This window comes from Penicillium waksmanii (assembly GCF_028829765.1).
Source record: "Penicillium waksmanii strain IBT 27052 chromosome Unknown utg000001l:1.0-4852451.0:1.0-4856178.0, whole genome shotgun sequence".
In the NCBI taxonomy this organism is placed as follows: Eukaryota; Fungi; Ascomycota; class Eurotiomycetes; order Eurotiales; family Aspergillaceae; genus Penicillium; species Penicillium waksmanii.
Genome location: NW_026643248.1, coordinates 3,702,257 through 3,715,016, shown reverse-complemented (window position 1 = coordinate 3,715,016; position 12,760 = coordinate 3,702,257). Strand labels below are relative to the sequence as shown.

The 12,760-nt window shown below is 48.6% G+C and overlaps 4 protein-coding genes across 4 annotated transcripts; 3 read left to right on the top strand and 1 right to left on the bottom strand.

Annotated features, from left to right (window-relative positions):
- Window positions 1-1,225: 1,225 nt before the first annotated feature.
- Window positions 1,226-2,602, top strand: N7481_001339 (WD40 repeat domain-containing protein; the record flags this gene model as incomplete). The annotated part of the gene is made up of 1 exon (XM_057260558.1): window positions 1,226-2,602. One exon carries the CDS (start codon window positions 1,226-1,228, stop codon window positions 2,600-2,602), a length of 1,377 nt encoding a protein of 458 aa, XP_057128390.1.
- A 1,171-nt stretch (window positions 2,603-3,773) lies between these two features.
- Window positions 3,774-5,178, top strand: N7481_001338 (uncharacterized protein; the record flags this gene model as incomplete). The annotated part of the gene is made up of 4 exons (XM_057260557.1): window positions 3,774-3,891; window positions 3,980-4,360; window positions 4,777-4,916; window positions 4,972-5,178. 4 exons carry the CDS (start codon window positions 3,774-3,776, stop codon window positions 5,176-5,178), a joined length of 846 nt encoding a protein of 281 aa, XP_057128389.1.
- A 4,147-nt stretch (window positions 5,179-9,325) lies between these two features.
- N7481_001337 (uncharacterized protein) lies at window positions 9,326-9,721 on the top strand (the record flags this gene model as incomplete). The annotated part of the gene is made up of 1 exon (XM_057260556.1): window positions 9,326-9,721. One exon carries the CDS (start codon window positions 9,326-9,328, stop codon window positions 9,719-9,721), a length of 396 nt encoding a protein of 131 aa, XP_057128388.1.
- An 821-nt stretch (window positions 9,722-10,542) lies between these two features.
- N7481_001336 (oleate hydratase) lies at window positions 10,543-12,226 on the bottom strand (the record flags this gene model as incomplete). Its single annotated transcript, XM_057260555.1, has 2 exons — window positions 10,543-11,608; window positions 11,670-12,226. 2 exons carry the CDS (start codon window positions 12,224-12,226, stop codon window positions 10,543-10,545), a joined length of 1,623 nt encoding a protein of 540 aa, XP_057128387.1.
- Between the last annotated feature and the right edge of the window lie 534 nt (window positions 12,227-12,760).

The window sequence follows — 12,760 nt, the reverse complement described above, 5'->3', positions numbered from 1 at the left end:
ATTAATTCCTCATACTGACATTATAAGTAATACACTTTGTAAGCGTAATTTGTTGTTAAATAACTAGTGTAGTGGGGGAATCGCTCTGGTGATGTCAGGTGACGTTGTAGGCCTTAGGCCTTACATGCAGTATATAAGCCCTCGATAATAGTTAACTCACCATCCACCTTTCGGGTCACCAATGTTATCCTCGTTATTCGGATGCACGCTGCGGTTATGCTAGGGGCTCGAATGCTCTGAATGCTGTTTTCTCAGTAGGGCACCGCTTTGTCTACTACTCTCCTGCACTCTGCGAGTGTGGTGGTTTTGTCCTCTTGCGATCGACCCGTCTGCCAACGCAGACTGCCAGCGAGTATTCCCATCTTTCACTAGTTAGTTTTTTCGAGGTGTTTTAAATTGAGCAGACTTTCACCTCTTTCCATACAATACCCTAAATGACGATAGTGACCGAATCATGGTCGCAAAAAATAGTGGGCCATTCACGAGCTATTATGCCTCGTCCATCAGGCAACAAAGAAATGATTGATCCCGATCGGGACAAGCTGTAACTTAATCCTGACATATTGCGTCATTGACACGTTTGTCTATCTGGTTGTGGCAAATATAAATACAGAAAGCCTGATTCAGATGCGGTTTATGTCCTGTGCTTGTTCACATCTTGAATACAATCTCAGAATGGAACCAGGAGACAAGAAATCGTGTTCCGTGGTAAGACTTTTCTATGTCTTATATTGAGCAGAAGTGCTAATCACATTTTCCCAGCCACTCTCTGGATGTGAAAAGAATCACAAGTTCAGCACATCTGAAAAGCGGCCTCATGGAGATCTACTCGGGGAACAATCCAAGGTATTTGTGATGCAATGTGATGCAACTTTATGAAAGGAGTTCCGACTGACAACCAGAAGAATCGCACTTACTTTGATTCCGATGATCATGCTGTTTCCACGGCGCATCAAGTAACCAACGAAGGTGCTATTCAAACTGGAAGAGTCCAGCCCGATCGCGAGAGAATTTCCATCCTTACTCCGCAACCCAACCTCCTCTCGACTCTTCGAATCCCCATCTGAAACCAGAGCTCCTAGATGCGCTGAGTTCACCACACCACTAAACTTAACTCGCGACCCGGCGCAGGGTTTTCACCTCGCGCAAGAAACCTAGGAGTTATCGCGCCAGAACCGTCTTAAGCCCTTCCTTCACCGACCTCCCCACTAATCCCTCGCACATTATGGACTTCGCACCCTCCCAGTCAGCCGAAGAGGCTGTCCGTGCCTCTGCAAAGAGAGCCACCGACCTCTTCGTCTCAGAGTACCTAATGGTCACGCCCTCCATCACGACAGACGGTTCGATCGGCTTCTCCTACCGACGAAAGGCAGAATACGAGCACGTGAAGGAATTACCCCCAGTCCTCGCCGCGAAGCAAGCAGCCGCAGCAAGCAGCCGCAGCAAGCGTCCCAAGATCCAATCCGCGCAGCAAGCCCAAGGCTCCGGAGACAAGAGCGGAGCATCAATGCCGCTCGTCAAGCGACCACCGCCGGGAGCAGGAGGCGCCGGTCTAGCAGGAGGCAGCGAGTATCAGCCAAAGAGTCTGATCGCCAGACCCTCAGCAACCAAGCAACAATCGCCAGATTGGCACGCGCCGTGGAAACTGATGCGCGTGATTTCCGGCCATCTGGGCTGGGTGCGGGCACTGGCGGTCGAGCCGAATAACCAATGGTTCGCAAGTGGAGCAGGCGATCGCACGATCAAAATCTGGAATATGGCGACTGGAAACCTCCGACTCACCCTGACGGGCCATATCTCGACGGTGCGCGGACTGGCGGTGTCGCCACGACACCCGTATCTGTTTTCGTGCGGAGAGGATAAGATGGTGAAATGTTGGGATTTGGAGACAAACAAGGTTATCCGCCACTACCACGGCCATTTGAGTGGTGTTTACACGCTTGCTTTGCACCCGAATCTCGACCTGCTCGTGACGGGTGGTCGGGACGGCGTGTGCCGTGTCTGGGACATGCGAACTCGAAGCAACGTCCACGTTCTGGCGGGCCATAAGGGCACAGTCGCGGATATCAAGTGTCAGGAAGCGGATCCGCAGATCATTTCCGGCTCTCTGGATGCGACCGTGCGGTTGTGGGATCTTGCAGCTGGAAAATCGATGAGCGTATTGACGCACCACAAGAAGGGTGTTCGTGCGCTTGCGACCCACCCGACTGAATTCACCTTCGCCAGTGCCAGCACCGGTAGTATCAAGCAGTGGAAGTGTCCCGAGGGAGCGTTCATACAGAACTTCGACGGCCAAAACGCCGTCATCAACTCGCTGGCGGTCAATGATGAAAATGTCATATTCTCCGGCGGTGACAATGGCTCCATGTGCTTCTGGGACTGGAAGACTGCACATCAATTCCAATCTATCGATACGATGGCCCAGCCTGGTTCCCTCGATGCTGAGGCGGGTATCATGGCGTCGACATTCGATAGGACCGGTCTTCGTCTCATCACCGGCGAGGCGGATAAGGCTATCAAGGTGTGGAAGCAGGATGAAAATGCCACACCTGAGACTCACCCTGTCGCCTGGGCTCCTATTTTAGGTCGAACCCGGTATTAGAGCGAGATGGTGCTATGCTTGGCGCGAGTCTCCTATAGACGCACCTTTTGTTCAGAGTCGAGTCTCCTTTAATACCCTTCCTTCCTCCCTACCTACTTGGCTGCTTGGTCTCATTTTCGTCATCTCCTTTTCTATACGGCACTATGTGGAGTTTAGCGGGGTTTGTAAATTGTCCTGGGAGATTCAGTCCGGGGAATTGTGGAATTGTTTACTGGAAAGTGGATCAAAAGAATAATATCTCATGTACAAGTACTATATACAATTTTCAAAAGAAGTTGTCAATCCACGGGATCAGCAATACACATACACATCTACTAGTAGTTACTTAGGTACGCACCTACTTAGTATCCTGTCTAGGATCCTTCTGAATAAGGGTATCACAGTATGCAATTAACCACCACAGCCCTCATGCCGGTGGCGGCAACACGAAAACAAAACTAGAATAAACACCAACAGGAACAAAACTCCCATAATGTACCACGAGTATCACTTCCCACAAAGATATCATACTTGTTCATACAGAGTCCACCTACCCACAAATGGAACTCACTGCTCAATCCCCAACCCAAACCCCTTAGCCTCCCCATCCTCCCGAAAAGCAGACCTAACATTCTACGCCGCAACCCTCAACCGAACCTTACTACTCCGATCACTACGGGTTGGAATCGTCGACCCACCAAGCAAAATCTTCGAATCCGCCCCCTGCTCCAAAGCCAGAACGCCCGAATTCATCAACTCCATAGCCGCAAACCCCAAAGCTCGCGCACGAACCCCGGCTCCCCACTGCCAAGAAGGAAATCCTTCACGCCTGCACCCGCTGCACCGGCGATGGCCACGGCCGCGTCCGCAATGCGGCGTGCTTCGGCGATGTCCACACATCGGGGTTATTTCCGGTAGTGCGGCTTCGTTCCTGATCTGCACCAGCCTCATACCACAAGAGACACAACCGCGCCTGCGTGGGTTGCGTATATTAACAGCGCTTGACTGGAGCACATCTGCTGCAGCTTCACTTATATCCCATTACTACCTATCTGCCCCATTGTCTAATCCTGTCTTGACTCTGGACTGTGGGTGGCATCCCCCGCCTGAGAGCTTTCCAAGATCCGATTTCCCAAAAGCTATAGCTTCCCATCCCCACCTTTATAGCATCTGCCTACTCGTATCGCTCACGATGGTGGAGCCGGAACTGCAACATGCTCACCGATTGTCGGCTGACAAACAAATCGTCTCGAAGGCTGAGATTCCTTTGAAAGAACGTTTCTTCCCTTACTTTCAACGTGAAATCACTGGTATAGTCCGATCCCCATTAATACAGAAGCATATCCAAGAGCACTTACCCGTAAATAAAAATAGATAAAACTAATACTCTTCTTTTAGCCTTGCAGGAGAAGATGGATGGTTTCGCTCATGAATCGCTAGTCGATAGTGAGCGTGCTGAAGTCACAGATCACTGTTTAGCCGGAATCGTGTGGCTATCCAATGAGGTCAATGATGCAGCGAGCTACATTCCTACATATGGTCAGAGGGTCTATGCAGAGGTGCGCAGAGTTAACAATATCACTGCATGGGGAAGTTGCTCTTACCTCGTCAAGGCAATCAAAGCCCTGCAGGAGAAACTGAATGAGACGCGTACTGTATTCGAACCTCAGTCTCAATTAAGCTTCAAGACCAAGCAGAATGCCCCCTCCATCTCTCTCTCCGACGTCGCTACTTTGGCCACTGAAGGCTGTCGCAGTATCCCAGGCGACCGCTCCCCAGGTACATCGTCTATCGGGTTTCTGCCAACCAAAGTTCGAGTGACCCATCCACCCCCTTCAATGAACCAGACAAACAGCGGCAGGAGTGGCCAGAAGTTGAGCCAACTTCATTCCTGGGAATCTCGCCCACAGAGGTGCAGGCTAAATCTCAACTAGAGTCGGAGCCTGTCCCGGCATTCGCAGCTAGTGGAGTATCCTCTGTCTCTGTTGAAAATCATCACAACCTCCACATAATGCTCCCGGCTTCGGGTTCAACGTCTACGGTTCCTGCATCTATTACCTCTCTACGGCATTGTATCATTGACATGACGATTCCAACACAGACGGGAATCCTTATGCTAGTCTGACTGTCAAAGGCGTCCGAGAGAGCTTGCTGATTTGCGGCCAAGTAAACGGACCAGCATATAACCGAGGTAGAGCACAGTATAATTGTGGTTTCATGTCGCCAATTCCACATGCACAACTGTACCGACGATGACGTCTACATCAGCTGCTCGAGCAATCCCATCATCGAAGAATGTTCCAATGTCCGACTTGGCCGTATACCAAAGGCATACGTAAGCTTTACATTCTACTCTGTTCCCGGATATCCATTCTAATGCTCCTATCTAGGCCCTGAACCATGACCACCTTGATAACCAAGACCACTGGAATGAGGTTGAAGATTTCAAATGGATTAGGCCTGAGCCCAGCCGGAACTGGAGTCTTCTGGGCCCTGGCGATGTGGTTCCGGAGGAAGTCTGGGCCGAGATCGTTCCCGGTGGACCGGGGTGGTCCCTGGAGGATATCCTTCATGCCATCAGATTGGTGAAGACATGAAGTGTCTCCCGAATATATGGTACAGCCGGCTGAAAAAGTTCCACTCGAATTAGAAGTTCCTCTATCATTTCTTTTCACATCTTCGGCATCTTTCATCTTTCATTACCCTTGATACACACTTGATGCGTCAAAAGGAGTTTACGATCTTTACGACGTTTATTTTCAAGATATCGGACGTTGCGCCTAGGTCATTTTTTTGAGCCAGGCCCACGCCTTGTTCATCCTTCTCAATCATTTATGGCACGACTGAAGTGATGATTCAAAACTTGGTCCTCTATGTACTAGGTGGGTAGGGGAAATAAAAAATTCCAGCTGCTGTCACTTCTAAGTAGTAACCAAGTCTGTCCTTATTTAAGTCTTGACATGGAAAGCAACGACTCGATTTTCCAAGTTGGAACCAGAATCATCGATGTAGCGGAACTTTCCCGAACTCATATATCCTGCAACAAAGTTAGTAACCAGCTCCGTGAGAACCTGAACCTGATCACTTTACCATTTACCATCCTGTGTAAGTAAATTATTATCACTGAAGTTGATGAGAATATAATCATTCCCCTCTTTCCGATTAATAGGCACAAGGACCAAAATTCCTTCACTTCTCGTTCAGCAGGAAATTATCCTGCAAACCGCCAATATGCGCTCTGAACTTCAACAGCTCCTCATCAACATTGTAGTGCGAAAAAGTTCAGTACTGCGCAGAATTAAAATGCAAATCGAGCACATACTTTGGCGAAGCTAGCAGCTTCGCAGAATAGGTCCAAGGGAGAGCTTTCGAATACGGAGAGCGCAGCATTAACATCCAACGCGGTGGTCAGATAGATGATTCTTTCATGTGCAATGTTAATAGAAAAGGCCAGTTGAAGCCCGTGCGGAGTACTAAGAAAATGATGCGACGTTGACAGAGACCATGTGGTTCGCAGAGCCTCTTATCCACAACCTAGATATCGCATTTTATCTTCTTTGTCTTTTTTCGCCATGTTGACGGCCGTTGAAACACGTCGTCGGCGCTTTTCTGCGGACCACCGGGGGTGTTGAAACGGTGCCAACAGTGAGGGAGGCTTTTTGATATACTCAATCATCAAGAAAAAGCCGCGATGCCTCCGAATACTGCATCAGATCAATGGGTAAATGTTGAACCAGCTGAGATCTGAGGTCAGCGGTGTTGAGACCCTCACAATTCGCAGCAATCATTACATCAGGGCAAGGGTAAGGGCTGAGCACAATGCTATAAGTACCCGAACTCTCGCCAGCAGAACGGTCGTTCTCAAGCATTCCCTTGTCATCCTGGAGCAAAGAATATCGAACACTTCTCGACTTCGCCAGCTGCTCTCTTCCAGTATGGACTGACCCGACCCCGAAATGTCATGCACTTGTGATCGAACTGACCTGTTGTATCGCCCGTAGTCCGTCTATGCTCGACACTGGAATCTGTTAACGACAGGTAAGTTTAGTTACCCGATCATTTGAGACCATGCTAACGTGGAAGATGTTTAATATCAGTTCCGTCTCGGTTGTTCCTCTGGGAATTCAATCAACGGACCTGGAATGGTCTCGATAATAAACTCAGGGTGCGAAGACAGTGAGTTATGAGGGGCCCCCATAAACTACCTACTGATGGTTTATCATAGATCGAAACCATCCACTACCAAGCCGAGTTGACCAAACTAGAATGCCGCGCGCAGCAGTAGCTGGCAAAGTAAGTTTCGATCAGTATGGCAGTTTTGAGAGTAGTTAGCCTGTGCTGACGATTCTCCGTATAGGAAGCCGATTGTTTTACCATGGGCCAGCCCATGTCTTGTGAGTTGCCCCACGCGTTGCCACTGCCTATTCCCAATGCCCGGGACTGCATTTTGAGCCTCAGTGCGGAATCTATCTGTTTGTGGCTCTCTATTCTTCAGAAAATATCGCTGATGTCTCTTTCTCGTGATAGGGCGAATGTCAATATTGTACTCGACACGACCGAGCCGTATTCCCCAATCGTCCTTGAAATTATGCCAGGTGCACTAGCCTGATGGGCCAAGCCACTGACTCCTAGTAAGCTTGCGCCTTCGTTGTTTCTAAAGTCCTGGTTGAAACGGTCACTTCGCCTGGCGTATTTAGCGGGCCCAATTCAGGAAGGCTTGAGGCCCTCCGGTTAGCCATAGGGTAGCATTCCAAAGTGTTTTGATCCCTCCTGCATTATCCTGTCCGATCAAAGGTTAACTGTCCCTGCCTTAGGAAATTTCCGTATTCCGACGGCTATGAACCTCTTGCCCACGTCCGATCCGAAGCCTCGTCGGCAGCCATGACCCGGTCCCATACTAGACTGAGTGAGCCATCGCAGCATCCGATGACAACGAAGAGAAGTCTAGCATCGACGACCACCGAGAGAGACCACGGTCTTTATGAGAGCAGAGCCAACCAATGATGCATCAAATTACCGATCACGAGCTGAGGGTCAGCGCTGTCAAGCCTGGTTGTAGCTGAGCAAGCGACAAGCCAGGCTGCAGCACTGGATCTACCCCAGATCTCTCGCCGTGAGAGCAGTCGCTTTCAGGTCAGCTACTAGTTTGCCCTAGACCAAATACCATGAATATCTCCTTCAGTGGTACTTTGTCCTGACACGGTTGAAGATTTACCTGTCACACGAACAGCAAAGACGAAACAGCTATGCATTGGCAGATATTGCCAACATCCATTTCCAGCGATACGGAGTCATCCCGGGCCCTCGTGCATTTGTAATCGAGCTGAGCCCGCTAACTCGTACCTGGCTTGCCTATGCTGATGCCAAACTACACTGACAGCAAGTCTGTACTACCCTCAGTCACCAGAAATCGTGCTGACATGGAGGGGCAGTGAAACACAGCCCTGGTTCGGCCGTTCCCACGAGTTCGATCGGAATAGTGTATTGTGGCTGGTATAAGGGGATCTCATCTAGGCCACGAGTACGGTGAGTTGCGAACACCTATCTTGCGCCAGCTGCTGATAATTGGTGCTAGATCGATTGTATCCAACGGCAAATTGCTTCGGCCGTGTCACAATGCAGATGGTGATTTAAAGCTGCTACCATGGCCTGCTTGATTAACGAAGCTAGCAAGTACGTTTTCATCACTAAGATAGTTTGGAAGCCAACTAACCATGTTGTCAGGTCGCTTATGATGAAGTTGGCTATTTTCCCTCAATGCTATGCTCAATGCAGCCGCGAGCCGACCGAATGCCTCCCCGATTTCACCACCGAGTGGCACGGACACGCCGGCAAAAGCCGCCTTGCAAAGCACGACCAGGTCGATTGCCGCGACGGTTACAATTGCCAGATGATTCTCCGAAAAATGCCAGGTCGAGTTGTGATTGTTGTAGTTCAGAGGTATGAATTATCTTATTGTTCAGAGGGAAACATTAGGCTATATATATACAACGAGAAGAGCAAGTTGGTTTCCAATCAACTTGGTTCTTCGTATAGATACCTCGGGATTAATTCCGATGGTTCGGCTTGGTTCCTGATCTGCACCAGCCTCATATTACAACATTATCAACCAAAGAGGGCTTGTTACAGTACAGCTGGGGCTGGGCGCTCGGAAACATAAAGCATGTTTCTCGCGGGTAATATGCGTTCTAATTCCTCTATGTTGTGTGCGTGGAACCTATACCATATCTCCCATTATACCCTGGATTTTTACAGCTGAAAGAGCCATTAATATTTGATACCATCTGAGGCATCAATTCAACCTAATTATTACCGCGGGATCAGTCATGTGAAACTCATTTTTTTGCGAGGATGTTTTTTTTCCACGTTGGTCAACTTAACCTTGCGACTATCATTCCGGGATCAGACACCATTCTATTCCAACCATTGCTACAGTGATATTCGAAATTAGTTTTACCTGCAATCTCTCTCTTGTTTCCCGGGCCCCATCTCAAGGCACTAGTCTGTATTAGGATATTTATCCGCCGCCTTACGTTTGTCCATGTATCCTCAATGAGTCAGCGTAAATTACAGTAAGTTTCCATAGGTTTCTACCCCTCAGTTTTTTTTTTTGATTTTACAGACAGCACAGCACGACTCGATTCCCCCAGTGACCGGAAATACGTAACGCAACAATCATTACAGCCCACAATTCCCTTATCCAACTTTGACTCTAGTGCGAGCAACCCTTCAACCCAGAGTGCCATGGAAGCCTATACTCACTCCATGCAGGCCCATACACTGTCACAGATATCGTCTCTTGGCCTAATCGAAGATTATGAGATCAGCGACAGGAACTCTGACAATATCCCCATCAGCGGGCAAACTCCACAGCCCACAATTCCCTTATCCATCTTCAACACTAGTGCGAGCAACCTTTCAACCCAGAGCTCTATGGAAGCCTATACTCACGCCATGCAGACCTATACCCTGTCCCAGATATCGTTCCTTGACCTGAGCGAACATCACGAGATCAGTGACAGGGTCTCTGACGACTTCCCCACCAAAAATGTGCTATACCAGGGCCCTGGTCCCAACGCAGTTAAGACTGAAGAAGTCGCACCGCAAGCTGTCACTGGTGCAGAATATAGCCATGCTTAGCGTATACCCACTTTTGTTATGCGAAGCTGGCATAGTGATGATGCCACCTGTGGATGTTTAGTAACAGAATGCGTTGATATGTAATTTATCTTTCTCTCAAGACAGGCCGTTAAGATTCTTTATGATTCCGGTTTATTGCATTCTGAAGAAATCCCCATATTCTTTGTTCCCTAGTTATGCCTTGTTTTCATTTCTTTAGCGTGACTTTCTGTTCTCTGAGTTGAGCTAGGAAATTATTTGGTTTTTTTATAATTCTCAGATATCTTTCCACTAGGTTTCCAGCGATGATAAAAGGCAGGGGAGGGCACAAGTACCAAGCCAGATCGCCCCAGATCCACTTTCCCCATGGGGATTTAAGACCCTGCCTAGAACGCCGTATCGGATCCTATAGAACTTACTGTAATTTACGCTGACTCATTGAGGATACATGGATAAATATCCTAATACGGACTAGTGCCTTGAGATGGGACCCGGGAAACAAAAAGAGAGAGATTGCAGGTAAAACTAATTTCGATTATCATATTCTGAGATGACATACCCTGAAAGGAATCTTGTATGGGCTCCAAGGAGACACAGCATTAGCTAAAGCATGTACATTTAGATCAGTGATAGTTGCCCTTTTGGTTCAGCCGCCGGGCGTTAATGAATTGTGTGTGTGTGTACACTGTTACAAATGAAGACGAGTGAGGTATTTTGGTCCGCACAGGGCACCTGCGGTCTAAATACTGGCGATGAAGGCCTCCTTGACAGAGGGCTACAGCGCTTACTGTACTGTATTTTTTCAGAGAATGATGTTAAAATTGTATCTTTTGTCTGCTCCATCAAACCCACAAATCCAAGAAAGGAAAACTAGGTCTTTTCCTTGCCTCCTCTGGTTGCTTAGGAAGACCCATCAAATGGCTCACTGCTAACTGGGCTCCTCGCACACCATAATCCATACTGACGGCTGTCTCATCTGGTATTTCCACAAATTGGCCTATCGCAGCGAGATTGGTCATCTCGTCTAGTATTACCCTTGGCCGATCTCCACGAATTCGAGGCAACAGTGATGCTGTCCTTCGTGGCATCACAGATGGGATTGTGATGGAGTTGTTAAGGATTGGCTCCAAAGGGAATCCCAGGTGCCATAGCAGTTCGGCCATTATTTCCTCACCAGAGCAAACGAGCATCGGCTTTTTCACGAAACTGCCCTCACGTTCTGGACAAAGGCCATAGCCCCAGAGGATTTGTACGTTGTCAGGTTGACAAGAGAAAAACGGCTGGCGGGGTATGCAGACGCTGATCTTCCAATTGCTGTGTTTTAGAGATATCAAGTGCCCTATTCCAGGCTTGTCGCATGTCAGTTTAACGAGACGATCGAAGAACTCAGCATCCTTGAGTGTAACCGTAAAGGTCTCCAACCTAGACTCAGTGAGGCGAGTGCAGAAATTGTACGGATCTCCAAAGCTCGGATACTTTGTTCCCAGATCCAGCCAAAGCGACCAGTTTTCATCTAGCTCATCTTCGGCTATCATTGTCTTCAGAGGTGGCGGGCTTTTGTTGGAACCACTCGACGAGCCTGATGTGACAGATCCAAGGGTGACGATAACGATGTCATCAGGACGAACATTTAATGTTTCCTGGAAGCTGTCGCGCAATATACTAATCGCTGAAACGGTTTCTGTACCACGGTCTGAATGTGTTACAATATCCGTGACCTTGGTGCATAGTCGGAAATCAACACCTTGGTTTTGAAGAAATTGGATCATTGGCATGATGATTGATTCAAATTGGTTGAATTGAATGCAGTCCAATGGTTTTTTAGTGTTCAAGTTTCGAAATTCGTGGAAGTATCTTCGAAGGCATCGGCGGAATTCGGCAGCACTGTGCCACGGCTGGAAGGTAAATCTAATATTTCATTCTTAGCATTTATGCGATCTCTTTGTCTTCTTTTCGTCAGGCAGCTCACATAGTAGAGAAAACAATCCAAAATATGCTGTCGAAAAAGGGCTTGTTGAAAAGCTGATCAATTCGCTTTCTGGTCAGCCTTTCCTCGGATCGCAACATGAGCATCGTCAATTTCATTCGATCTTTTAGGCCCAGGCCGAGTTTCCCGATTTCCATTCTCTTCGGCCCATCATCTTCTTGAGCCAAGATGTGTGTGATAGGAACGTCTTGACAGCCTTCATGGTCATGCAATTTTTCGATATCCTCTTTGACTGTTCTTCCCGAACCGCAGGCGGAAGGCACCAGAGCAAGCAGCTTTCCCAAGCAGACGTCATTGAAACTTGGCAAGCATCCAGGTCGATGATCGTATCCGTTCAGTGGATCACCAATACTAGTTATGCCGTCTCCAGGGGTACTTTGAGACTCGAGTATATGGATCTGAGAGGGAGGCACGTTGGCATCCGAAATCAAATGAACTGCCGCCGCCAATGACGCAATACTGCTCCCTAGTATCCAAGCGTCGACCTTGTTAGGCATCCGACGGCCTTGGACTAGGGCAGCGTTATGTTGTTGTGCCATCATAGACCCCCGGTAGTTTCAAAGGGTTGATCTTGATATTCTCCCAGAGATTCCGCCATGTTCTGGTCCATCTGGTTGTCCCGATGATGTAATTTTTGGGGGATGGTGTTTGCATTGTTTGGTTAATCAGGTGACCCGCAGTTCTCTCCTGCTATGATTGATTGATTGATTGATTGATTGATTGAGATTCCGAATATTAGAGAGGAAAAAGCGAGGAATTGATAGGAGAGAGGTTAAGTATTTCCAGCCTATTAACTAACCATTCAACCTCCTCTGCGAGGCAAGATGCTGGTGAAGCGCAGCGAGCGCGGAGGGAACGCGTCTACAGACGCGTCTGGCCCTCCCGCTCCCGACGCAGCGCTCGATCCGCCCACCACGAGGTCCGGCCTGGTTCGCCAGATGCCAGTGGCTACGGTGACCCAAGGGAATGATGCAGACGGCGAAATCGCAACTGGCCCTCCCCAAAGCCCAAGCCAGGGACTGGCGCAAAACCCCCTGGAGTAAGTTTTAAGACTCTGTCAAGCTGAGAGGTGG